General features: G+C 45.9%; 2 protein-coding genes across 4 annotated transcripts in view; both read left to right on the plus strand.

Annotated features, from left to right (window-relative positions):
* The first annotated feature begins 1,486 nt into the window (after positions 1–1,486).
* LOC146386298 (uncharacterized) lies at positions 1,487–7,815 on the plus strand. Of its 2 annotated transcripts, none has more exons than XM_084932388.1 (4): positions 1,487–1,760; positions 2,399–2,475; positions 3,649–3,763; positions 3,846–7,815. In XM_084932388.1, the coding sequence occupies exons 1-4, from the start codon at positions 1,487–1,489 to the stop codon at positions 4,868–4,870; spliced, it is 1,491 nt and encodes a 496-aa protein (XP_084788514.1). In that variant the 3' UTR covers positions 4,871–7,815. The 2 variants fall into 2 exon arrangements, with proteins under 2 accessions (XP_084788514.1, XP_084788515.1); XM_084932389.1 differs by having other exon boundaries at positions 3,652–3,763.
* A 106-nt stretch (positions 7,816–7,921) lies between these two features.
* The window catches only part of LOC146386299 (uncharacterized), a 29,601-nt gene continuing 13,664 nt past the window's right edge, over positions 7,922–23,858 (plus strand). The window contains exons 1-6 of one of the 2 annotated variants that reach the window (XM_084932386.1): positions 7,922–8,962; positions 12,033–12,124; positions 12,216–12,333; positions 14,345–14,484; positions 19,097–19,190; positions 19,470–19,585. In XM_084932386.1, coding sequence (XP_084788512.1) covers positions 8,668–8,962; positions 12,033–12,124; positions 12,216–12,333; positions 14,345–14,484; positions 19,097–19,190; positions 19,470–19,585 — 855 coding nt within the window. In that variant the 5' untranslated portion in view covers positions 7,922–8,667. The remainder of the gene's footprint in view (positions 8,963–12,032; positions 12,125–12,215; positions 12,334–14,344; positions 14,485–19,096; positions 19,191–19,469; positions 19,586–23,858) is intronic. The other variant, XM_084932387.1, reaches the window with a different exon arrangement.

Below are 23,858 nucleotides of genomic sequence, written 5' to 3' on the forward strand. Positions count from 1 at the left end.
ATAATCGGCCTTAAAATGCAGCCTTTAAGGCTGCAGACCCTGAATTGGGATACAGCCAGGGTTTCAGGTGAACCCACTGTGAATCCTAGCCCCACCCTATCATGTGATTTCCTGAGGTTAGATGGCCCATGAGGTGAGTGGGCGTTAAGGCGTCTGGGAAGGCTCTCAAACTGGATTACAGATGGCAGACTTGTGTAGCAGCATGAGACGCTGCAGACGTGACCCGCGTGTGTGTGATGAGCCATTACAGCCCCTCCACAGCACACACTCACCTGCATCTTGCACAGGAGTGCCATGGTAACACTTCCTGTCAGGATTTAGACCTCAGAATGCCTGATGATTAAGGCCTGTGTCTTTAATTCAATTCAATTCAATTCAATTCAATTTTATTTATATAGCGCCAAATCACAACAAAAGTCGCCTCAAGGCGCTTCATAGATACAGAGAAAAACCCAACAATCATATGACCCCCTATGAGCAAGCACTTTGGCGACAGTGGGAAGGAAAAACTCCCTTTTAACAGGAAGAAACCTCCGGCAGAACCAGGCTCAGGGAGGGGCGGGGCCATCTGCTGCGACCGGTTGGGGTGAGAGAAGGAAGACAGGATAAAAGACATGCTGTGGAAGAGAGACAGAGGTTAATAACAGATATGATTCAATGCAGAGAGGTCTGTTAACACGTAGTGAGTGAGAAAGGTGACTGGAAAGGAAAAACTCAATGCATCATGGGAATCCCCCGGCAGCCTACGTCTATTGCAGCATAACTAAGGGAGGATTCAGGGTCACCTGGTCCAGCCCTAACTATATGCTTTAGCAAAAAGGAAAGTTTGAAGCCTAATCTTAAAAGTAGAGATAGTTTCTGTCTCCCGAATCCAAACTGGAAGCTGGTTCCACAGAAGAGGGGCCTGAAAACTGAAGGCTCTGCCTCCCATTCTACTTTTAAATACTCTAGGAACAACAAGTAGGCCTGCAGAGCGAGAGCGAAGTGCTCTGATAGGGTGATATGGTACTACAAGGTCATTAAGATAAGATGGGGCCTGATTATTTAAGACCTTGTATGTGAGGAGCAGGATTTTGAATTCAATTCTGGACTTAACAGGAAGCCAATGAAGGGAAGCCAAAACAGGAGAAATATGCTCTCTCTTTCTAGTCCCTGTCAGGACTCTTGCTGCAGCATAGTACTCTTTAACACACACACACACACACACACACACACACACACACACAAACACACTGGTAGTTATTTTTGTGACCTGAATGCTGTCACATGTGGGGCGGCAGCCTGCGACATGATACTAAACAACAAACTGACGTCATCAGCAGGCGACTCCCACCTGACAGCGCTATAGCGCTCGGAGCGCCCAGGAGGCCGACGCCGAGCCTGTGCATGTCTTCGGCCACACATCAGTGCGCGGATCTCCTGACGCCCGTGCACCGCAGCGTCTGCCGCGCGCATCTGTCCGTGCACTCCGACAGCGCGGGCCACGATGGCGGACTGCGTCGGCTTCCAAGCGCAGATCGCCTCCATCATAGAGATGCTGGCCAACTCGGCGGTGGCCGAAATTTGCAAACTGGTGGACGACGGTTACGCGGCGCTGCGCTCTCAGATGGAGCAGGAGCGGGAGAAGAGCGAGAAGGAGAACCGAGCCCTGCGGCAGAGGCTGCGAGACATGGACGTGAAGATGCGGAGCTGTGAGAGGAGGATGAGGAGACGGAGTCAGCGCGAGGAGCATCACACGGCTCATTTTAGGCCGCCCAAAGGTAGGGGAGCGGGACACCCTGCACATCCATCCATCCGTCCACCCATCCAGCTGTGAGCTCAGTAATGATTATACTGCTGCATCCAGCCCCGTGTGCTAGTCTGAGAAATTCGTCCAGTCTCCCACGAAGAGCATGGTAAAAGATGGCTCGCATGTTTTGTCCCAGCAAACCTGATTCAGGTGTCCTCAAATGCTGGTTGGTGTAACATGCACCTGCTGATCTGCTGGGCTCTTCCTGCACAGCCACCTGTGGAGTTCAGCAAAAGGCAGAATATCCCGTGAGTTCTCCGGGTGAAAAGGTGTAGTTGATGTTAGAGCAAATCAGAGCTCGTTACAACCGAGGTATGCAGAAGAGCGGGGCTGAGCGCACAGCACATCGAACAGATGTGCTACAGCAGCAGAAGAACAGGAAGCCACTGCTCACACAGGCTCGGCAAAACTGGAGAAGAGTGGAAACACTGCCAGGTGTGACGAGTTTCTGCTGCCACACGGTACAGCTCACCATGCGTCACATATGACGGCATATCATAGACATCAGATATGGGGATGTGTGGCGTGTCTGTCTGATAATGTGGCTGCGTGACACACAGCTGAAACACGTGGGGGAGCACATGTTCAATGTCCTGTGTTATTTTTCAGGACCTGATGACCATCAGCCCCTGGCACCCCCTCCTCTGGCTCTTTCTGAAGGCAAACCCTTTCATCCAGTTTCAAAGGTAAAGATGAATCGTGCACTAGGCTGCTACGTTATATAACCTCAGCTCTCTGCACTTTGTGAACCTCTAATCCAAAGATCAATCTTTTTTTGTTAATACAAGAATCCAACATTATTTTCGTCAGTGTTGATCTGTGACCGTGTGACAAAGAGAAAAGGTCCACATCCTAAGGTTAGACTCAGATATGTCTGAGTCCACCCTCTAACATATGTTTCAGATATGTTTCATATGTTATTCACTCTAAAAACATTACTTTGTTAGGTTCAGGATCTTTAAAGGGTTCTATTGGTTTAGGCCCTAAAAAAGGAACAGTTGGAGTTAGGAATACAACATAAACTGAATTAGAAAAAGTTCATGTTTGGGTTCAAATTCAGCTTTATTTATACAGCTCCAAATCACAGCAACAGTCACCTCAAGGTGCTTTATACTGTGAGGTCGACTCTACAATGATACAGAGAAATCACAACAATGAGCAAGCACTTTGGCGACAGTGGGAAGGAAAAACTCCCCTTTAACAGGCTCAGGGTGGAGCCGCCACCTGAGACCAGTTAGGGGTGAGGGGAGGAAGACAGGATAAAGACATGCTGTGGAAGAGAGACAGAGATGGATAACAACTAAGGATTCAGTGCAGAGAGGTCTATTAACACATAGTGAGTGAAGAAACACCCAATGCATCATGGGAATCCTCGACAGCCTACGTCTATTGCAGCATCACTAAGGGAGGATTCAGGGTCACCTGGTCCAGCCCTAACTATATGCTTTAGCAAAAAGGAAAGTTTGAAGCCTAATCTTGAAAGTAGAGATAGTGTCTGTCTCCTGAATCCAAACTGGAAGCTGGTTCCACTCACATTGTTGTTCTTGGTTGCTATGACAACCTATCCCCACTGTGTGCACCACAGACACAAAATCTGTTTCTACTGAAACACATTACTCCTGCTGCTGATGTCATAATTGATGTCTGCTCCACATTTTGCAGTGAGACCGTCTCTGCATCTGTGCCTGGGAGCCAGTGACACCCGAGTGTCACAGTGTGCACACGTGCAGTTATTTCTATTTTGGATGCAAAAAGTCTTGAATGTCTTCCTTCAGCGTCCGCAGCGTCTCGGCTGCTGTGTGGGACAGAAATGATTGATGCAGTAGCTGAAACTGTAGGGCTCGTTTGTCTTTTCTCAGCAGGAGGAAGCCAAGATGTTGACACTGGTGAAGCAGGAAAAAGAGGAGAGAGATGACTGCAACTTGGACCTGAAGGTGGAGGTTAACATAAGGGCGGAGTGTGGCCTCTCTGCAGGTGAGTGTGGTCCCCACACAGTTACATCAGTGTTTTGTTGGCTGCTCACATGGTTTCAATGTTACTGTCTGTCCTTCTACAGCTTTGGAGCCCAGCGAGGAAAGCCCCCCTGCTGACACTGTTCTCGACACCAGCGTCAGCAGCCTCACATCCTCCACATCACAGCTGTCCTCCTCTCCTGCTGATGCCACGATGGACCTGACCTGCAGGCCTCGAGCAAAACGTAAGGCTGCTAAGCCCGTAGGCAACACCGAGGGGGTCCTGGCCTCCGAAGCGGCTCGCAGGGACCCTTCGGGGAGCCTACCTGATATGGCTCTGAAGCCAGAGGTCCAGACAGATGAGCTCACAGAAGATGACCTTCATCCCTCTCAGCTGTCGGCCACTATAGCCTCTGATGAGTCGAGCTGCGACCGCCTCAACAGCCTGGGCCTGGATCTGGCCTGGATGCAGGAGCGTGTCAGCCATCTGGGAGCAGCCTATGCAGTAGCACAGCTGGGTTTGGGGAACACAGACAGCGGGCACCCTTCTGCCTCCTTCCCCTCACAGGGAGGTGGAGAAAGTCTCGACGGCCCCCCGACTATGCTCTTTACAGGCGGCGCTCACGAGATGGCTGCTTTTGCTGCCTCCTTCGACATGGCTGCTGCCGCCGCCGCCGTAGTAGCTGCACCCCCTCCACCTCCGCCCCCTCCCCCTCCTCCGACAGCTCCCACTGGCACTGCCAGCAGCCAGAGGCGGCCTTACAGGAGCAGCGCCGCCGCCGCAAAAGAGCCGGTGGCGTGCGCTGTGTGCGGACGTGTGTTCCCCAGCACGGCCGGCCTGGAGTTGCACCAGCGGGTGCACACCGGGGAAAGACCTTACACTTGCCCTCACTGTGGGAAGGGTTTTGCCCAGCCCAACAACCTGCGGGTTCACCTCCTCATCCACACCGGTGAGAGGCGTTATCGATGCACACTGTGCGGGAAGAGTTTCATCTCATCGAGCCATCTGAAGAGGCACCGTACGGTTCACACGCAGGAGAAACCCTACAGCTGCTCGCGCTGCGGCCAGTCCTTCAGCCAGATGTGTAGCGTCCGCAGACACCGGCAACAGTCTCAGTGTGGCCTGTAGCATGACTGCTGTAGCAGCATCTGATACACTCTGGACTCTGAATGGTGAACATTTAAAGATGGTAGCTTGAGCGTAGATGAGGTGATGTCATGATGACGTTCAGAGTAAATGTTTGTAAATGTTTGTCCTAAATCAGTTCTACGGTTGGTCTACCCCACACTGTCTTCATATTGGTGGTTTGACAGTGAGACACGGTCACACAGGTGAGTTTGTGATAGACTCTGAGACTAAACTCTGAGACTAAACTCTGAGTCTAAACTCTGAGACTAAACTCTGAGACTAAACTCTGAGTCTAAACTCTGAGTCTAAACTCTGAGACTAAACTCTGAGTCTAAACTCTGAGTCTAAACTCTGAGACTACACTCTGAGTCTAAACTCTGAGACTACACTCTGAGACTAAACTCTGAGTCTAAACTCTGAGACTACACTCTGAGACTAAACTCTGAGTCTAAACTCTGAGTCTAAACTCTGAGACTACACTCTGAGTCTAAACTCTGAGACTACACTCTGAGACTAAACTCTGAGTCTAAACTCTGAGTCTAAACTCTGAGACTACACTCTGAGTCTAAACTCTGAGACTACACTCTGAGACTAAACTCTGAGACTACACTCTGAGACTAAACTCTGAGACTAAACTCTGAGTCTAAACTCTGAGACTAAACTCTGAGACTAAACTCTGAGACTAAACTCTGAGACTAAACTCTGAGTCTAAACTCTGAGACTAAACTCTGAGTCTAAACTCTGAGTCTAAACTCTGAGACTAAACTCTGAGACTAAACTCTGAGACTAAACTCTGAGTCTAAACTCTGAGTCTAAACTCTGAGACTAAACTCTGAGTCTAAACTCTGAGACTAAACTCTGAGTCTAAACTCTGAGACTAAACTCTGAGTCTAAACTCTGAGACTAAACTCTGAGTCTAAACTCTGAGACTAAACTCTGAGACTAAACTCTGAGTCTAAACTCTGAGTCTAAACTCTGAGACTAAACTCTGAGTCTAAACTCTGAGACTAAACTCTGAGTCTAAACTCTGAGACTAAACTCTGAGACTAAACTCTGAGTCTAACAATAAACTCTGAGAACTCGTTCGAGTGAGCTGTGACGAAAACCCCTCGTTAATAAAACCGCGATGTCGAGAGCAAATAAAAGGGCAGAACCTCTATTTTAATCTCGTGGCCCAAGGAGCATGAATGTGTACCAGTGTGGCTCATGCTTTTATCAAACATCGGTGTTCATGACTAGATGAAGCTGGAAGCTGACAGTGCAGTGTAGTGGCAGCGACACAGCTGCTGATTCCAGCATGTTGTATTTCATGCTGTCAGCAGCTGTAAGTAGCAATGACAACAGAAAGTCTGACTTTTGCTGCGCAGACTCTCCACCTAACTGTTGTTACCTGGTGCTATGTACATAAAGTAGTGATGGCAAACAGCATCTGCACATCTCTTGAAGGTGATCACTCTATTTAGTAGAGTGGACTTTATTCCATCTATTAAATATTGGTTGATAAAGTTTAGGGACCTGGTTTGCAAACACAGAGCACTTTCTTTAGTCTAACATCAGAACATCGGTCATTAATGGGACTCTAAATATGCCAAATTCACGTTTGAATGTATTATTAACATAATGAACATTAGTAAATCCTCCACACAGAGAGTGTGTGCTACATGTGGCACAGTAACAGTACCTTAGTTACGTCTCAAGAACCAAGAAGAGAAATCCCAGAACGTTGTCTGTGTTTGTGTGGATGCTGCGCTTTGTTTGGGAGAAACGTTTCACGGCCCATCCAGGTCAGGCTGCAGCTTTCCCGCCGTGCACACGGTACAGCTGACACGAGCACCACTAGCTCCGTTTCATAAACATTCATATGCAAATTGTCATGAACGTTGATCGCTGACCACGAGTGCGATTCACAGAGTTGGGACTGGCAGCATTCACAGCGCTGACTCTCGTCTCGTGGATGTCCTGGAGCTTTCCTCAGGCCTGTTGGGATAATCGCGTCGATCTCTTTGACGGTCCTTTTCTGGGCTCTGCTTTCCAAAGTCGAGAGTTCCAATCAGAGGTCTTTATGGCCCGGATAAGGTGAACAGTCGAAAGGAAAAGTGGACATAGAAGGCACGTTGTAGCGGGACAGTGGGTTTCATCTTATTTTAGCTGATATGAAGAAGACGCGTGTCCTGGTTTGATGGGAGGAGCTGCGAGGGGCGGGCTGCTGCAGGAAGGCTAGGATACCACAGCTGTGCAGCGGCTAGGAGTCCATGTTGCTGCACGATCACAAAAGCTATAACAAACTGAGTAATGTTATTGTAAAAAAATTCCAGACTCTTCCGTTGAAGCACTTTAAAGGTTCCCCTTTGTTAGAAGGGAAAAACTGGAGCCGCAGTTTGATTCCATGCTCTCTGTATCAGCGTCATCGTGACAGTATCGTGGACGAGTGGCCTTCTCAGACCTGTGCAGTGACTCTGAAGTGTTGGCACTTTGTTGACGCGCATCTTGTTGCCCAAGCTCGCACCTCCTCGTTGTGCTGACTACATTTATGTGTGTGCACTCCACATTCATATTGAATTGATGGAAATGTAATAAGCTGTTGTGAAGAGAGTTCGCCTCGTGATTTGTTTCCCAGAGAGGGCATTACATTTGGATTATTGTTATTATTATTTTTGGATGCAGAGCCTGACTGGAGAAGCTTTTTCCAGGTCCAGGCCTGAAGATGAATCTTTTAATGTCAGACATTCATTGTCCACATTTCAACACATCACAGGACTGTAAAAAGATGTAAAGAAACATATATATCAGAGTCGTGTTAGTGTGTGTTGGTGTCTGGGTGTAATCGGCTGTAGCAGCTAAAACAAATACTTTGCCTTCGAGTATTCTTTCATGACATGTTTCAGTGTTGATGTCATTAAATATGTAGGAGGTTTGCAGTGAACCTCGCTATGCTGTGCTCATCATTTCTGCTGTGTGCTGTCACTTTGTCGTTTGTATGTTCCAGAGCTGTCACTTCAGAGGTGGCTACACTGACTTGACCCGAACCACTGTTTACCTGCACATCCTCTCTGTGGAGACATTCTGTTTTATGTACGAGACGACAGCAGTTAGATCTTTGTGCGTGTCTCAGTGCTCACAATTGTAATTATTACATTTGCATACACACCCAGTTCTCATTATTTTTTATAATTTAATAGATAAAAACATGACAGCAGTAGGTGTGGCTGTAGCTCAGGAGGCAGAGATCACTTACTAACAGGAAGGTTGGTGGTTTGATTCCTTGAGCAAGAAATTGAACCCCAAGTTGCTGCTGTATCTTTATGGCGTGGCTGGACAAGTTGTTTTTAAAACTATCAGCACAGCCAGATGAAATGAACTTGTGTCATACAGTACACTCATAACTGAGATTATAAAAGATATTGAGATATTGTTATCCAGCCACAGTCTGATGTTTCTCTGTTATTTTAGCCGCTGTTACAGAATTAGACAGATTCAGAGTCGTAGCTAAATCAGGTGATCTGGTGACAAACATACATCTGAACAATCTCCTCAACTCGGATTTCCAATTCAGAAAGTTGGAGCTTTAGTGCCACCGAGCTACGAGCAGCATTACATCCTCCGGAACAAAGGGTGGCGCTGTTACGGCAAACCGGCTGTGAGCCGCCGTCAAACAGGAGATGGACTTTAGCGGTGAGAGGTGCTACTGTTTACCTGCTAGCTGTGCTGCAATGGTGTGAACGACCTCCAGTAGTTTCTTAGTCCTACTCGAGAAGTGAAAGAGCAAAGACAGAGCAGCCAGCCAGCGGCTAACAGCCATGTCCAACCGCCTGGCCTTCCAGACCCAGCTGGCCTCCATCATGGAGGTCCTAGCAAACGCAGCGGTGGCGGAAATCTGTAAGCTGGTGGACGACGACTACGCGGTGGTGAGGTTGCAGATGTCTCAGTGCCAGAGAGAGAACAAGGCCCTGAAGAGGAAACTACACCTGCTGGAGCTGAAGATGGCCCGGGGAAATGCCGAGAGGAGGCTCCGGGAGAGTGCCCTGAACAGCAGCCGGCCGAGGGTGCAGATAAACGGCAGCGACAGGCTCCGAGAGCCCTCCACCCCCGCCGGTACGGTCAGCACGAATAATGCGAGCAGTAAGAAGAGTCCAGTCTGAAACCACATCAGGCTTTCTTCACTCACACGTTTATGTCATTATGTTGTAAAAGGTCTGGAACCTGGATAGAGCCGGGGCTACAGTGTGCCTAGCTCGTTTTTCCGGTGTGCAGGGAGGACACACAAAGTGGAGACACGAGCATCTCTGTTGTTCATTCATGCAAACTGTCAGAAATCTCTTCATCGAGACTCATTCGACTGTTTTTAAATGAACATCTCCGCCCATCAGCTGTTATATTGGTACATTACAGAGCACATGTAGAACCCTCCTACATTAAATCTGTATTTAAATATAATCCCATCTTCTTTTCTGATTGGCTGTTTGTGACAATGAGCCTCCCATTCTTGGCTTTGGGACAAACGCGATCTTGGTTCATGTTTGTCACCCTGCACTGTTATTTTAGACACACGTCACAGGGCTCTAGACTAAGGTTTCCCACGGTTGCACTGGTTTTCTTAGGTGCACCAGGACAAAAGATAGCTGCACCCACATTTTTCAACTGCATCACTTAACACCGCAGTTTTACATGTTGACTTAAAAAAAAATTGCTGTCCATACAGACAATATTGATTTGTAAATGATTAACGAACAATCTTGTCAACACAAAGTTCTTTATTTGGAGCTCAGTTCTACAAGAAACACAAGTTACTGACAAAGTGCTTAAAGCGCTTTACTGAGCTGAAATTTAACCTTAAAACATCTCAAGACATTCAATGAAAAGAAAATCTAAAAGGACCTCAAAGTGTCTCACGGGCTTCAAACTGAACATCTCGGTATCGGCACAGCTTGATATCTTATGGACTATCCTCCGTTGCAGTCACATGGCCCTCAGATGGCCAACTCCTGTAATTTGGCCTTTTTCTTCTTTTCATCTTTTCTCATTACCCACAGCTACATCTGCTGCTGTCAGGCCGAGGCTGCTCACCTCTCTGTATCCGCCTGCACTTTCAAACGTACACACACACATAGGCCTACAGGAATATCTGGACCATGGCCAATCAGAGAGGTCCCGCCCCTGACTATCTTTGATTGGTTAGACCATGATATGGGCATAACGTGTGTCTGTTGTTGACCACATGGAGACTTTCAGTGTTGTGGGGACTGGCTGGTCTCACCTGTGTGACCTAGGATTTTTTGTTTGAGAAATTTGGTCGCACTCTAGAGCCCTGAATCAGTTGAAAAAGAGGTGCAGGTGGGAAGAGACTAAAAACAGCAGAGGAGACGAGAAGATGGTCACACAGACGGTCATTTGGCCAGCCCTCGTTACATGGATATGACAGCAGAGGACTCTAGTGTCCCCCTGAAGTGCCTGGCATAGATGTGTGTTGTAATCTGTTGGTGCTACACAGAGCTTTGGTCCCAAGTGACACCAACACGAACCTCTGTCCTAGTGAGGACACACATGTGATCTTTGTCTTAGTGTTTAGGTCTGAGCACAGAGCAAAGATGGAAACCAGCACAGAGACTTCAAAGTGATCGTCCCAGTGATTCAGGTAGAAACGGAGGCTGACCGCTCCGATTCTACCTGGGTTGCTTGCTGTTTTGATCATGTAAACGATGTATATCTCTGCCCCCGTCCTGATCCAGTTTGAAATCGATGTGGAAGAAGTGCAAACTGAATCCCAGCCCTTCTCCATGAGCTATCAGTTAGTCAGATTTCTTTGCTCTATAAAATGACTGCTCAACATAAACCAACCATGATGTAACCGTTTTAAGCTTTCTAACCAGCTGTTTAAAGTCTCTGGTTTCCACCATTTGAATCAAATACTTGGCAAAACACTTCAGTAACCACGTCGCTCGAGTGACGCTCGGTGGGGTCATTTATTTACATTTGGGTGGCACATTAGTGGCTGCTAGTATCTCCAGCTTCATAGCCTGCACTCCACGCTGTCTTTTTGCCTCAGGTGGTTAAACAGGGCTTTGTTGTTTCCACGGTTGTGCGTGTCATGCGAAGTGCCGTCAGGAGAACGTTGACGTAGATCCTTTGAAATAAATCTGCCTCTGAGGCTGACGCATTTGTGTCATCGTTCTGTGCATTAGAGAATGTAAATGCCATTGCTACAGCAGTGATGTCACAATGTGACACTTTATTAATCACATAGTGTTGGCCGTGCTGCAGGTTAGCATCTGAAAGTGTGTTTGAGATGGAGAGGAACAGCTCAACACTTTCACTTGGATCAGGAAGTGTACGAAGTTTAAATGGCAGGAATAATCAAACACATGATTTATGCAGAACGCCAGCTGATGTTTGAGTGTGAATGCCTGGCACGTGCACAAAAATCCCCAGCAATGTACACATCACACTTTAGACAAAGTCAAACTGAAACAAATGTTTAGCAAAAAAACATAGTATTACATAATAAGACTCTTTTTTTTGTTTGTTTTTTTTCTAATTCAGTTTTATTTACACAGCGCCAAATCACAACAACAGTCGCCTCAAGGTGCTTTATATTATACAGTAGATACAGAGAAAAACCCAACAATCATGTGACCCCCTATGAGCAAGCACTTTGGCGACAGTGGGAAGGAAAAACTCCCTTTTAACAGGAAGAAACCTCCGGCAGAACCAGGCTGAGGGAGGGGCGGGGCCATCTGCTGTGATTGGTTGGGGTGAGAGAAGGAAGACAGGATAAAGACATGCTGTGGAAGAGAGACAGAGATTAATAACAGGGATGATGGGGAAACAGGAAGATGAATATTATGAATGCATGTTCTCAAAATACTTGGTTTCAACTGTAACATTGAAATATTGAATAAAATAAAGTTTCTCTGGTAAAATGCTGATGCAGCTGAACACAGTAAAATAAGTAACTTCTGCCTGTCAAACACACCGTCAGACCCACATCATGGTTAAAATAAACAGGTGGGCTCTGCCATTACTGCCCTATAGAGACGGAGGGGCGGGATCTATTTACACTGACACAGAGCCGTGTTAGCGTTCACTTACAATAGTGTAATATGTGAGCCAAACATGAGAATAACATGCATCGGCATTTGAAGACAGCTGTTTTTCTGTCGTGTAGGTGACGTGTTTGACCAGCAGAGGGAGGTGCTTCTGTGGCCCAGCGGAGACGCAACCAGTGAACTCATCCTGTCTGAAAGCATGCACAGTAAGGTAGGCACATCATCACAGGTTAGCGTATGTGCACGCTGCTGTGTGAAGCTGCTGTTGGCTGACTGAGAGATGATTCCCTGTTGCTGTGCAGTCTCCAGATGTGGAGCTGGTGGAGCCGGAGGTAGTGCTGGTGAAAGAGGAGAAGGTGCAGGCAGCCACGTCTCGAGATGAAGAAGCGGAGCAAAGTACGTCACTTATAGGAGATGATGGTGAGTACAGACAGAAACACTAAGGCTGCTGAGTGGACGAGTACTGACACTGGGACATTTCCACGCAACATGCCGTGCTACAGTTTAAAAATCTTAACACCTTCGATCAAATCGGTCGTAGTTTAAACCGCACATGCACGTGGTTGGAGGCGTCGCCTCAGAGGAACAAGGGTCGGCTTTTTTCTGTGGGTTTGCTCCTCCCACAGTCCACACACACGCATGTTAGGTTAGTTGGTAATTCTGAAGTTGACCGTGGACATAAAGCATGTGTGGTTAATGCTGTGAGTGGTCCCAACACAGACACACAGCTGAGCGTGTGGGGATTCCCACTGGGAGAGCACTCAGAGTGACTGTGATCAGATAATAACAATACTAACCGATCCAAAGAGACAACACACAGCTCTGTCATGGTGAACAAATCATCACTGTCATTTAACTGTATACAACATCTGTACAACATCTGTACAACTGAACCCTTTTATGTGTCATATTAAAATGATACTTTTTAAAGAAAACGTCCTAAATGAGTAAATAAGTGTGTTAGTGAGTGACAGAGGTGACCTGTAGGTTTAGACGCTGGTGTGCACAGACAGATCAAGTATTCAGGTTAGGATGTAGGTGTCAGTAAAATAGTTTCTTGGTGACATTTGTGTTTGGATTGAAGCACTCGAGTCCTCAGAAGGCAAAGCTTTACATTTGTAGAGTAGTTAGGCTCACATCGTACACATTTGTAACTCTGACTGTACTCGTACAGCCTAAACTCAGACATGAAGACGTTACTCTGTCCTCCTGGAGGATTTTTACATGAAGAGGAGGAACAAAGAGCGGCGACAGAGTCAGATCTGCTGCATCAGATCAGAGTGTGTGTGTGTGTGTGTGTTAGCCTCACAGAGCGAGCGTGTGGCTGCTCTCAGGTTTGCTGTGCGGTTGCGTGTTGTTGCACGCTTCTACAGCAGGTCTGCTTTTAGGCACAAATGTAAACTGGAGCTCTAAGCAGCATGCTTACAAGCTGCGCTCTGCATTAAATGCATCCAAGCAAAAACAATGCATTGAGGAGTTTTTATAATTTCTACAACAGAGAGGTTCACATATTTGAAGACATGAGTGCTGGAGGTAGAACAGAGCACAGCAGGGTTTCATATTCTCTAAAGCTGTTTGTTTGTATACGAAACATGTTTGACCATGAAAAGAGTTAAAACATTGTAGAACAGCTCATATATTAAAAACATTAAAACAATGCAAAGCCAAACAGGACACGCTGTTACAGCCATGTTGCTTCATAACAGCTGTGACTCCTCCCACACCGAGTGTGATGATGAGCAGGGCCAAGTAAAGTTCACGTGAGAGTCGGTGAACATTTCCTTGCATATTTTTCTGGATCTGCTTAGACCGTCGTGGTAAAAAAGTCCTCTCTTATTTCTGAGATTTGATGTGTCAGTGTTGTGAAACTGCAGAGAGGCTGTAAGCTCAGATGTCGATGTGGTCTTCAGGACCAGTTCTCCAGGCTCCTCTGTCAGGTTTGAGCCCACGCTGCTTCAGTAACGATGGGCGGTGTGACCGCCCAACAATCAATATGCTGCCAGTCAGACTCTGTGCAGAGCTGCTAAAATATTTTCATACAAGAATCTATTTAACATATTAGAGACCTCAGAGGAGGTTTCACAGTGTGGTGGTTAATGGAGTCACTCACAAAGTGAATGATTGCTGGTTCTTGGAGACGCAAATCAACTTTCTTTGGCCCGGTGAGGAAGGCCATCCGACAGAAAGCTTCCGTGGGACTCCTCTGTGACGGGAGCAGCCAGCAGTAGCTGTTAGAGACTTTGGAGAAACGTTGTTGTGCCTCGTTCTACATCTGTGACTCTGAAAGTCGTCTCCCTGTTTTCCCTGAGAGTGTGCAGAGCTGCGTATCCACACGTGTTACAGCCAGTACTTAAATAGCAGTTAGCATTATCGAATAGTGCTCTATTAATTGAGTGTAATGGTAAACTGTGTTTTAATTCTGTGTTTGAAGGGCTGATGGAGTGTGTCCCTCATGGAGCTGAAGGTCAGATGCCTGGCCCCGAGGACCAGGACGCCCAGTCCGTGTCTACTCGATCCCAGTCGCAGAGCCAGGCGTGCAGGACGAAGCTTACCGGCAGCAGAGGAGTGGAGGTCAGTGGCTCCTCTCCTCTTAAGTGTGAACTCACTGCTTCTGTTGAAGGCAGAGACTCGCTGCAGGAAGTGGCGATCCCACACCGGTATATCGACGATGGCAGCAGCGACTCAAAGTTTGACGTCTTGTGTGACATCGATAAAACTGGTCACTCGTTGGTCGGGGAGTTTTTTGACGAGCCCTCAAATGTTGACGTGGAAGGAACGAGTCCGTCGTGTTCGTACTCGATGGCGGCCGTCGATTTGCCATCAACTTCTTCTGGTGTTAATGGCTGGAGTCGCTATGACAACGTGTTTTCCTTGCCCCGGCCCTTCACTGACAGCAGCAAAGCGTTCCCGCGAACTGGCAGGGAAAGACTGTTTGCCTGCAGCTACTGCGGCAAAGCTTTTAACCGGCCCAAGAAAGTGGAGATCCACCAGCGTGTCCACACAGGCGAGAAGCCTTTCAGCTGCTCCACATGCGGGAAGATGTTCTCAGAGGCCGGGAACCTGAGAAAACACCAGAGAGTCCACACTGGGGAGAAACCGTACACCTGTGGGGTGTGTGGCAGGGGATTTGCCTGGATAAGAAACCTGAAAACACACCAACAAAAGAGCCACGCTGACATTTACAACGAAGAGACCTGGGAGTGTAAATGAGCTGCATTTGTGTGTGAAAGGTGCAGTGATCCAGGAGAGACACTGGAAGGCCGCTTTGCTGGACAGAATGGAAAGTAAATCTGTGGCGACTACAGTCTTTGTTTTTACACGAGTGAAATTTACACTCCTCCCACATGATACTCAACATTGGAATCAGGGCAGTGTGTCAGCTAGCCGTTACAGCAGATCTGTAAAGCAGAGTGAAGCTCTGTTTGCTTCCACATCTGTGTGTGTTTCTGTAAAAGCAGGTAGCCAGGCCACTCTCGCCTGGCCTCCTCTGATTGGTCAGGTCCAGTGTCCTACTTCTCGCTCTGCTGGTTTTGTGTATGCCCCCGTGCAGGCGTCGTCTGTAAGCCAGACGCTGTGATGTTATAGATGTATGATTTGTAAAAAAACACGTCAACATAGCATTTTGTTTCATGGCGTCTAAAATAATAACTTTATAATAAAACAAATCGTAGTTTACAAAAAGATGCTTGAAATATTTTCAGGAGGCTGAATTGAAAAGGTGGAAGTTACATCTCCAGCCGTAGAACCAAAATAAGCACCCAGGTAGGGCTGTAAGATAGGACGCTATATCTCTGATGGCGATATAAAAACGTCTGTCGTTTCATTTCACGCTATCGTTTGTTTCATGGTGTCACAAAATAAACTGTTTACAGCAACATCATGGTTCTGATGGTCACTGTAGTGGCTACATTCATTTCTTAAAGTTCTCTGTTTCTCTTATACTTAAAATAACCACACTACGGACGGACAAGCGCCTGTTTTTACATGTTGTCGTTAGCAACAACGACGGTAAACCCAGCATGAGGCTCCGCCGTCCACTTGTTTATTTTCCACATGAACCTTTCACAATAAAGCTTAAGATCCTGTTGAGATTTTTCAAAATAAACTGAAATGATGACAAACAGAAGGACCAGTCCAAACTAATCGAGGACCTTATTCGTAACCGAGGGGCTACCTCTGTAGCACGGACATGGTTTGGTTATGAAAAGTCTGACACGGACCAGAAAAATTATGGTGCAAACTGGTCTCAGACTCAAACATGACAAACCTCTTCTACCACCTACTGTTACGCCCCTGTCGAGGGGTACAGGAACGTAGCATAAGCTGAAAGAAGAGCGACCCCGCCCTGGTCCCCAAAACCATACCACAGCCGATTTAGATGTGAAAGTGGTTTATTGTGCTACCTGTGGGGTGCTACCTGAACCCTACGTGATAAAAAGAACAAACCAAAGACAAATGCTACCCCTAACTGAATAAACAGGAGAAAATAATACAGAAAATAAGAAGGCAGCTCACCCTTCGGCTTCAGTGACTGTTTACACGTGACTCTAAACTACACACTACATACAGAAGCTCAGCAATCCTCAGGAGCACACACGCGAGTAACACAGGGTTTGGAGGCCAAGGATGGGTCTGCTGCTGCTGTCACTTGCTGCCCGGGACAGCTGCTGGTGACAGATTTTCAAAGCAGCCACATGATCAGGGGGCCAATCAGCAGCCGTCAGCTTCTCCAATCAGGGACCTGCAGAGACTCTTAAAGACACGGACAGGCAGAACAAAAAACAGCCACCAAGACACATTATGGCCATTATGGCCAGGGCCGTAACACCTACACAAGAATCCCCTGACAGAGTACGGAGAGAGTTTACGGACGAGAAGCAAAAGGAGCCGTCAGGTGCTCCAAATAAACCTTAGACTCTCTACACTCTGCGTGCCGCGGGCTGTTTAATGCATCGGTCAAAACACTCGACTGCAGGTACACGACGCCCAGCTGAAAACACTTCACACAGGTCGAGTTGGCCGAGATTCACAGAATTTACAGAAAATTCACTATTTTGTGATATATATGGTTGTGATATGGGATTTTGGTCATATCGCACAGCCCCACATGTTGTTCCTGTTCAAAGGCTCAGCACTGTGCTACCTTTACCTGTGCTGCTGTGGATGAATCTGCATTAGTTTGATCAGTGAGATGTTCAGACAGCAGATTAATGTGTGTATCACTACTGTACCAGGGGACAAACTGCAGTGCGCTCTCGGTAGTGAACCAGCGTGTCAGCCAGTGCAACAACGTGACTCGACCTCACTGCGGCACAGAGGAATACGATGTGTGACGAGACCTGAAACAAACCGTGCTGCCGTCAGTACACGTAGTGACCTGCTGTCAAAGGTTTGTGGCCCACAAAAGCACATTGTTTACATCAGCTGTTACATTAAAATGTGTACAGTCACATTTACAGACTGGCTGTTTTAACCTTTGGGAGGGAGACTGTGCTAAGCATGAACACTGCTAACCTAGCACTTAGTAACAGTGATGTTTGTTACACGCTGTTGGGTTGGAATTGATTAGAAATGGCTTTGTTTGAATTGCAAAGTATTTTAGTTACCGAGTCTACGTTTATTTGTAGCTCATGTTAGCGTCAGAGCATTGCTCATTTTGGTAGGTTTATAGCTGAATATTCCACATTCTGCATGCATCATTTCATTAAGGAATAAAATGTTGTCCTTTACCTCAAATGCGTGGGTTGTTTGTTTTCAGACCCTGCAGAAACATTACAGCTGATAAATGATAAATAAAGCATCAGATGTAACCGTTGACACCTGCATGAAGGCGTCCTCGTCTGTTGTACTGCATACTAGGGCTGGGTATCGTCACTGATTTCTAGAATCGATTCGGTCCACGATTCGATTCGATTCGATTTGAATCGGGGAAATTTTGCCTCAGACAGTCAGAAATATTATAATTCAGATCATGCATCACTACATTACCATATTTTTATATCTATAAAAAGGAAGCTGACACTTGTGAGACTTTATCAAAGGTGTGAGCGTCACAGCAGATGCCTTTGTGTCAAAGTAACTGAGGATAAAACACAGAAAAACATGAAGGTGATTTTCCTGGCCTGGATTTTATACAAATATTCTGCAGTAGATCAAAAACGAAAGAAGACCATGAATCAACACATGAACATTACCTGATGCTGCTGAAGTGAAACAGCAAAGTTACAGCGGTTTTAGAGACACAGCTGAGTGTTTTGCCTTTTGCATAATTTTAAAAAGTTTAAATTTGTTCAGTATTGAACGGCAGAAATTAGGTTTTCTTTGCGGAAGTAAGTAAAAGGAAAAAAACAGCGTCCGACAGCCTGTAAACAACGTAGACTTGTGCGTAACAAGCAAGCGAATAATGCAGAAAACAGATTTTTAGACGTGTTTACATCTCTGTGCAGAATCCGTGTTCCTGCTCTCATTTACTGTTTTAGCTGTTTGGTGGTTGTTGAAATTTTGTGAGGTTTAACCTGAGATTCTGGCTTTTCGGGCAAAATAAATTTACATTTAAAAATCGATTCAGGATTTTAATGAATCGATATCAAGTTATCCAAGCCAGGATCGATTTTAATTGATAAATCGATAACCAAAACCCACCCCTACTGCAGAGGTTACTTCAGTGATAATAACACAGAAATCACATTTGTCCATTGATCCCTTTTCTAACAACTCGTGGGGGTGGCAGTCAAGCAGAAAACCCAGATCTCCTGCTGCCTGGCCATCCAGGTAGGGGCAGAGAGGTGTTCCCAAGCCACCTGAGAGAGGTTGCAGGAAGTCACAGCTCTACGCTAGTGCTTCTCTACGCTGAGCACTCAAAGATTTTTACACAGCGTCCATTCATTCAAGCATTTTTACTATACTTAAGTGCTTTGTATCTAACAATTACACTGAAGAGCAAGTTAGTATCCTGCCCAAGGATACTAACTTGGGCAGGATACCCAAGTTAGTATATTTTGTTTTGTTTTATCATGGTTCTGTATTGCTATTAATTGTTTTTGAGTGATTGTACAGTACTTTGTGACTTTGATGTCTAAATAAACTTCACTATACTTGAGTTCGTATTCTTTTTTCACAGTTTTCACTGGTATTGTGTTGTGTATTGCATCAGACAGTTCCTATGTTTTCTTTGTGTGGGCAGAAGGATGAGGAGCCAGATGTGGTGCTGGTGAAGGTGGAGGAGGTGGAGCCGATGACGAGACCTCGGAACCGGCCGTGCCTCAGCATACAGGAGGGTGAGCAGACCCGTTCACTGTGAACTGTAGATCAGTTTAGGAAGTGTTCTGACTCCGACTACAGCAGACTGATGACATCAAACGTGTCCCCTCGAGGGCAACTGTTGCTGTCATTTGGTGCTATATAAATAAAACAGAACTGAGTCGTCAGTCATCATATTGCATCATCTGATGTTTGCCCTACATCAAGGATTCTCGCTCCAGAAAACCCTGTGAGAATGTTGAGTCCATTTAACCCTACCTGGGTGAGAACATGACTCTGAATCTGTCTGTGTCCAGGGTTGGTGGAGTCCAGTACAGACGACTACAGAGGAGTGCTGTCCTTTGATGAAACCACACAGATGTCCACCAATCGGCTGTCCGACCTGCAGGACTCTGGGCGGGGCTTCTCAGAGGTCAGCTGTGGCCATTCTTCGCTGTGGACTAATAGGGGGGGCGGTTACAGTGAGAGCCTTCCAGGGCTGTCCTCGCACTTCGCTCCACTCTCATACTTGCCTGGCACACTCACTGGAGGAGAGCCTGGCAGCTCTGGGAGGGGATCGGCTGCTGAGAACGCAACAGAGAGGGGATCAGCCGCTGAGAATTCTAGAAAGTTGCCCACTTATCCCTTTGAGCAGAAGCTTCCTGTTATTGATCTGTCAGATGAGTCCAGCCAAAGTCAGGTGTCAAGTCAGACGCAAGCAGGACACCTGTCAGTCCAGGGGTCTCAACAGTATCTGCACCCAGGTCCAAGTCAGGGCCCAAAAAATCCCACGAAGAGGGATTGTGTCTGTAGTTTCTGTGGGAAAAGGTTTCCTGCTCCAGCAAATTTGGAATCTCATATGAGAACCCATACTGGAGAAAAGCCATATGGCTGCACCATCTGTGGTAAAAAATTCTCCCAGTTGTGGAATTTGAAGATCCACAGGAACATCCACACAGGGGAGCGACCGTACCAGTGCTCGCTCTGCCCCGAAAAGTTCTCTGACCCCAGCAACCTGAAAAAACACCTAAAGAGACACCATCCGCAAAACATGGGCATACAGTCAGGAACATCTTAGATGAAAGGGCTAACACACTGTTAATGAGTACTGTATTTTTCAGACCATTAGGCGCAGTGGATTATATTAATTATATACTCATTCTTCTTGCTTCCTCCACTTCTGTACCATTGATTCATTAATGCTGAATCCTCTCACAGCTGCCCTATTCCCATGTCGTTGCAGTATATTAATGACTAACCTCGTATTGTAAATGGACCGGTTCTTATATAGCGCTTTTTTACACAACTTGTGCATTCACCCATTCGCACATTTTTCTAAGTGCTTTATAGCTAACATTCACACACACTCATACTCCGATGGATGCATCGGAGAGCAATTTGGGGTTAGTATCTTGCCCAAGGATATTTGGCATGCAGACTAGGGGAAGCCAGGAATCGAACCACCAACCTTCCAATCAGTAGATGACCTGCTCCACCACCTGAGCTACAGCCACCGTATTGTGGCTGAATGATCTCAGTTGTTCTCCTGACTGAAGTTTGGTCCGTGTACAGCATCCTGCCATGCGATTGCATTTGTCTCTAACCATCAGGAACCTTCACGTTAACTTTTATCGAGTGGAAAAAAGTTAGCGTTCATCCTCCAGCTTCACTGTGTTTATGCTAACATAGCTGTGTCGCTAGCGATCACGTAGCACATCATTATATACCAGCTAGCCCAACTTCAGTAACCCTACAAACGTCACTGCTGTTTAGTTTTCTGTCTTCATTTATGTTGGAAATGATAGCAAAACTGTACATTTTAATTAGTTTCAGAAATCTCTCAGTCAGAACATGCTATGTCATGTTTAGGTGGAAGCTAGCGAGCTAACTTCCTGCTAACTTCTAACTTTATTAAATTTTAACAAATCCTGTTTTCATGGATGCCAGGATGTTAAACTTAATTGTTACACCTGGTAAAGCAGCAACACTGATGATTTTATTACAGATGAAAGAATATGGACAGTTTTTAACTCTCAGTGATGCCGCAGCTTACCAACGTCATACTAAAACATTTTTGACAGATTTTCCAGCGCCGTGTACCACATAAAGTCGGATCAGGTCAGTAAGCACAACCAGAATTCATACATAAGGCGCACCAGATTATAAGTCGCGCTGTCGAGTTTTGAGAAAATTAAAGGATTTTAAGTGTGCCTTATAGTGCGGAAAATACGGTAGCCTTATTTTACAAATCGTGTCCTGGTGTGATTAGTGGGGATAGGTTAATTGATTAATGTAAATTGCCCATAGGTGTGAATCTGTGCGTGAATGTGAGTGCAAATGGTTGTCTGTCTCTGTGTGTTGGCCCTGCGACAGACTGGCGACCTGTCCAGGGTGTACCCCGCCTCTCGCCCTATGACAGCTGGGATAGGCTCCAGCACGCACCGCGACCCTGGAAAGGATAAGTGGAAGTGGATGGATGGTGCCCTGGGGTTAAAATAGGCTTCAGGAAATGTAGCGTGTACCCTGGCTGTTAGTGGTGTAAATTGACTCGTTCTTAGGTAGTGATTCTCTATTCAAAGCACTTCTACAAAATGCTTTTTCTATGCTTAAGTGCTTTCTGTCAAACATTCACTCCAAGGGATGCATCAGAGAGCAAGTTGGGTTAGTCCTGTCCAAAGCACGTAGACTGGAGCAGCCTTCACATGATTGTGTCCCGCTCTGCCTCCTGAGCTACAGACATCCTAAATAGAATTGATTTGATAATATTGCATTTAAGTGAGACACTCAGTACAGGGCATTTGTTGGGGGTTTAGAGTTGCTTTGCGTGGTTTGGTCTGTGGTCTCCAAAGGCAGACGTTTACCTTGAGTATATTAGCTTCACACAACACTTGTTTTGTTTCAGCTTTAGCATGCTAGCAGATCCAGTTTTTTATGTAACTCATGTTGTGTAAAGTCATGCTAAGTGTTGCTGTGTGTGCCCAAGGGCAGTTCCAGTCAAATCAATTCCATACTGTTGACAGGAAGTGAAAGCAGTAAGCGTTCATTCTCACAGCTCTAACGCTCACCATGAAAACATTTGACTGAACGTTTTTGATTCATTTTTTAACTGAAGTCTTTTGGTCATTAGAAAATGTGTGTGCTTTAGACCGGAGTGATAAGTGAGCCACTGTTCAACATTTACAATTTCAAAATAAAAGTAGAAATCTTTATTTTATGTATGTGTGTTTTATCCATGTAGTAGATTGTTAGCCCATTCTGGTGTCATGAATACAAACTCTTAGGAAGCCCTTGTGAGTATTTCTTGAAGATTGGCACATGTTTACTGGGACTGGTGGTCAGAGGTCAAGGTCACTGTGATCTGACAACACAGATTTTTGCAAGCACAAAAATTTATACACTAATTCTGTCAAATGTGTATCTTGTGTTTAAAAGTAATAACTGAACTTTTCTGGCTGTTCGTCTGCATCATAATCCTATTTCACATTTGGTCTTATATTAAATTGTTGACCTTAATCTTTCTGCCACTTGGAGGTGACTGTTGTTGTCATTTGACACCATTTAAATAAAATAAAATTGAACCTCTTAAATTCATTTAGTCTTTACTTTTACAAAAGTCTGGACAAACATGGACACAAACTGCAGCCTTACTGGTTTCCAGTGGTGTACAATAACCTGGCAGTTCTCCCGTTTCTACTGCTCTCTGCTTAGAAAACATTAAACTTTGAGCTATAACGTTGCACATACCCATTAATTTATGTTAGATTACACCCGTCGTAGTTTTATAGGTGTCGCGGTCGGTGGTTAACATGAAGAGGACCAGATGATGGAAAAAACAACCACAACAGACTCGAGTCGTTTTCCAGAGCTCTGAATATATTTCTCTTACAGATACAAAGGTTCAAAACCAGCAGCACATCTTAACATGAACACCCCAGCTCTGCTCCCCACCACACACACACACACTCCAGCTACAAATAGCATATACAGTGAAATGCTGCACTCATGTTAACACACCACACATACATCTGACTGAAGGAACAATGGGCTGGGAGGTCAGTTCCTTCATTAATATGCAAATTGTCATGACCATTGATCAACAACCACTGATCAATAACCATGAGTACCATCCACAGAGAGTTGGGGAATGGCTGCAATCACAGCATTGTAAGATGGTGACAGATGGACCCTTAGGCCCCTCCTCGATTCAGAGATGGTCTTTCCCTTATCATGATGTAAATGGCCTTGTACTGATGTATAGCAACTTGAAATACTCCTAAAAATGGCACTACAGCATGTAAAAATATAAAGATAAGCTCTGGCTCTTGGTTCTATGATGGCGCTTAAAGGGCTAACTCATTGGTGTGTGTTATCTGGCTTCATGGACAGATAGAGCTGGGTGTCATCTGCATAGCAGTGAAAATGTATGCTGTGTCTTCTAATGATGCTGCCTAAGGGAAGCATGTATAATGTAAACAGAATTGGTCCTAGCACTGAACCCTGTGGAACTCCATAATTAACCTCAGTGTGTGAAGAGGACTCTCCATTTACATGAACAAACTGGAGTCTATTAGATAGATATGATACAAACCACTGCAGCACAGTACCTGTAATACCTACAGCATGTTCTAATCGCTCTAATAGGATATTATGGTCGACAGTATCGAACGCTGCACTGAGGTCTAGCAGCACAGAGATGAGTCCACTGT

This window comes from Perissodus microlepis, chromosome 6, assembly GCF_051167445.1.
Source record: "Perissodus microlepis isolate ML-2025 ecotype Zambia chromosome 6, ASM5116744v1, whole genome shotgun sequence".
In the NCBI taxonomy this organism is placed as follows: Eukaryota; Metazoa; Chordata; class Actinopteri; order Cichliformes; family Cichlidae; genus Perissodus; species Perissodus microlepis.

What these genes read in the sequence shown, in the direction of transcription:
- LOC146386298 (XM_084932388.1), top strand. Translation starts at nt 1,487, where the DNA reads ATGGCGGACTGCGTCGGCTTCCAAGCGCAGATCGCCTCCATCATAGAG. An exon ending in TCATTTTAGGCCGCCCAAAG is followed by an intron (nt 1,761 to 2,398) that starts GTAGGGGAGCGG and finishes GTTATTTTTCAG; the next exon opens with GACCTGATGACCATCAGCCC. An exon ending in CCTTTCATCCAGTTTCAAAG is followed by an intron (nt 2,476 to 3,648) that starts GTAAAGATGAAT and finishes GTCTTTTCTCAG; the next exon opens with CAGGAGGAAGCCAAGATGTT.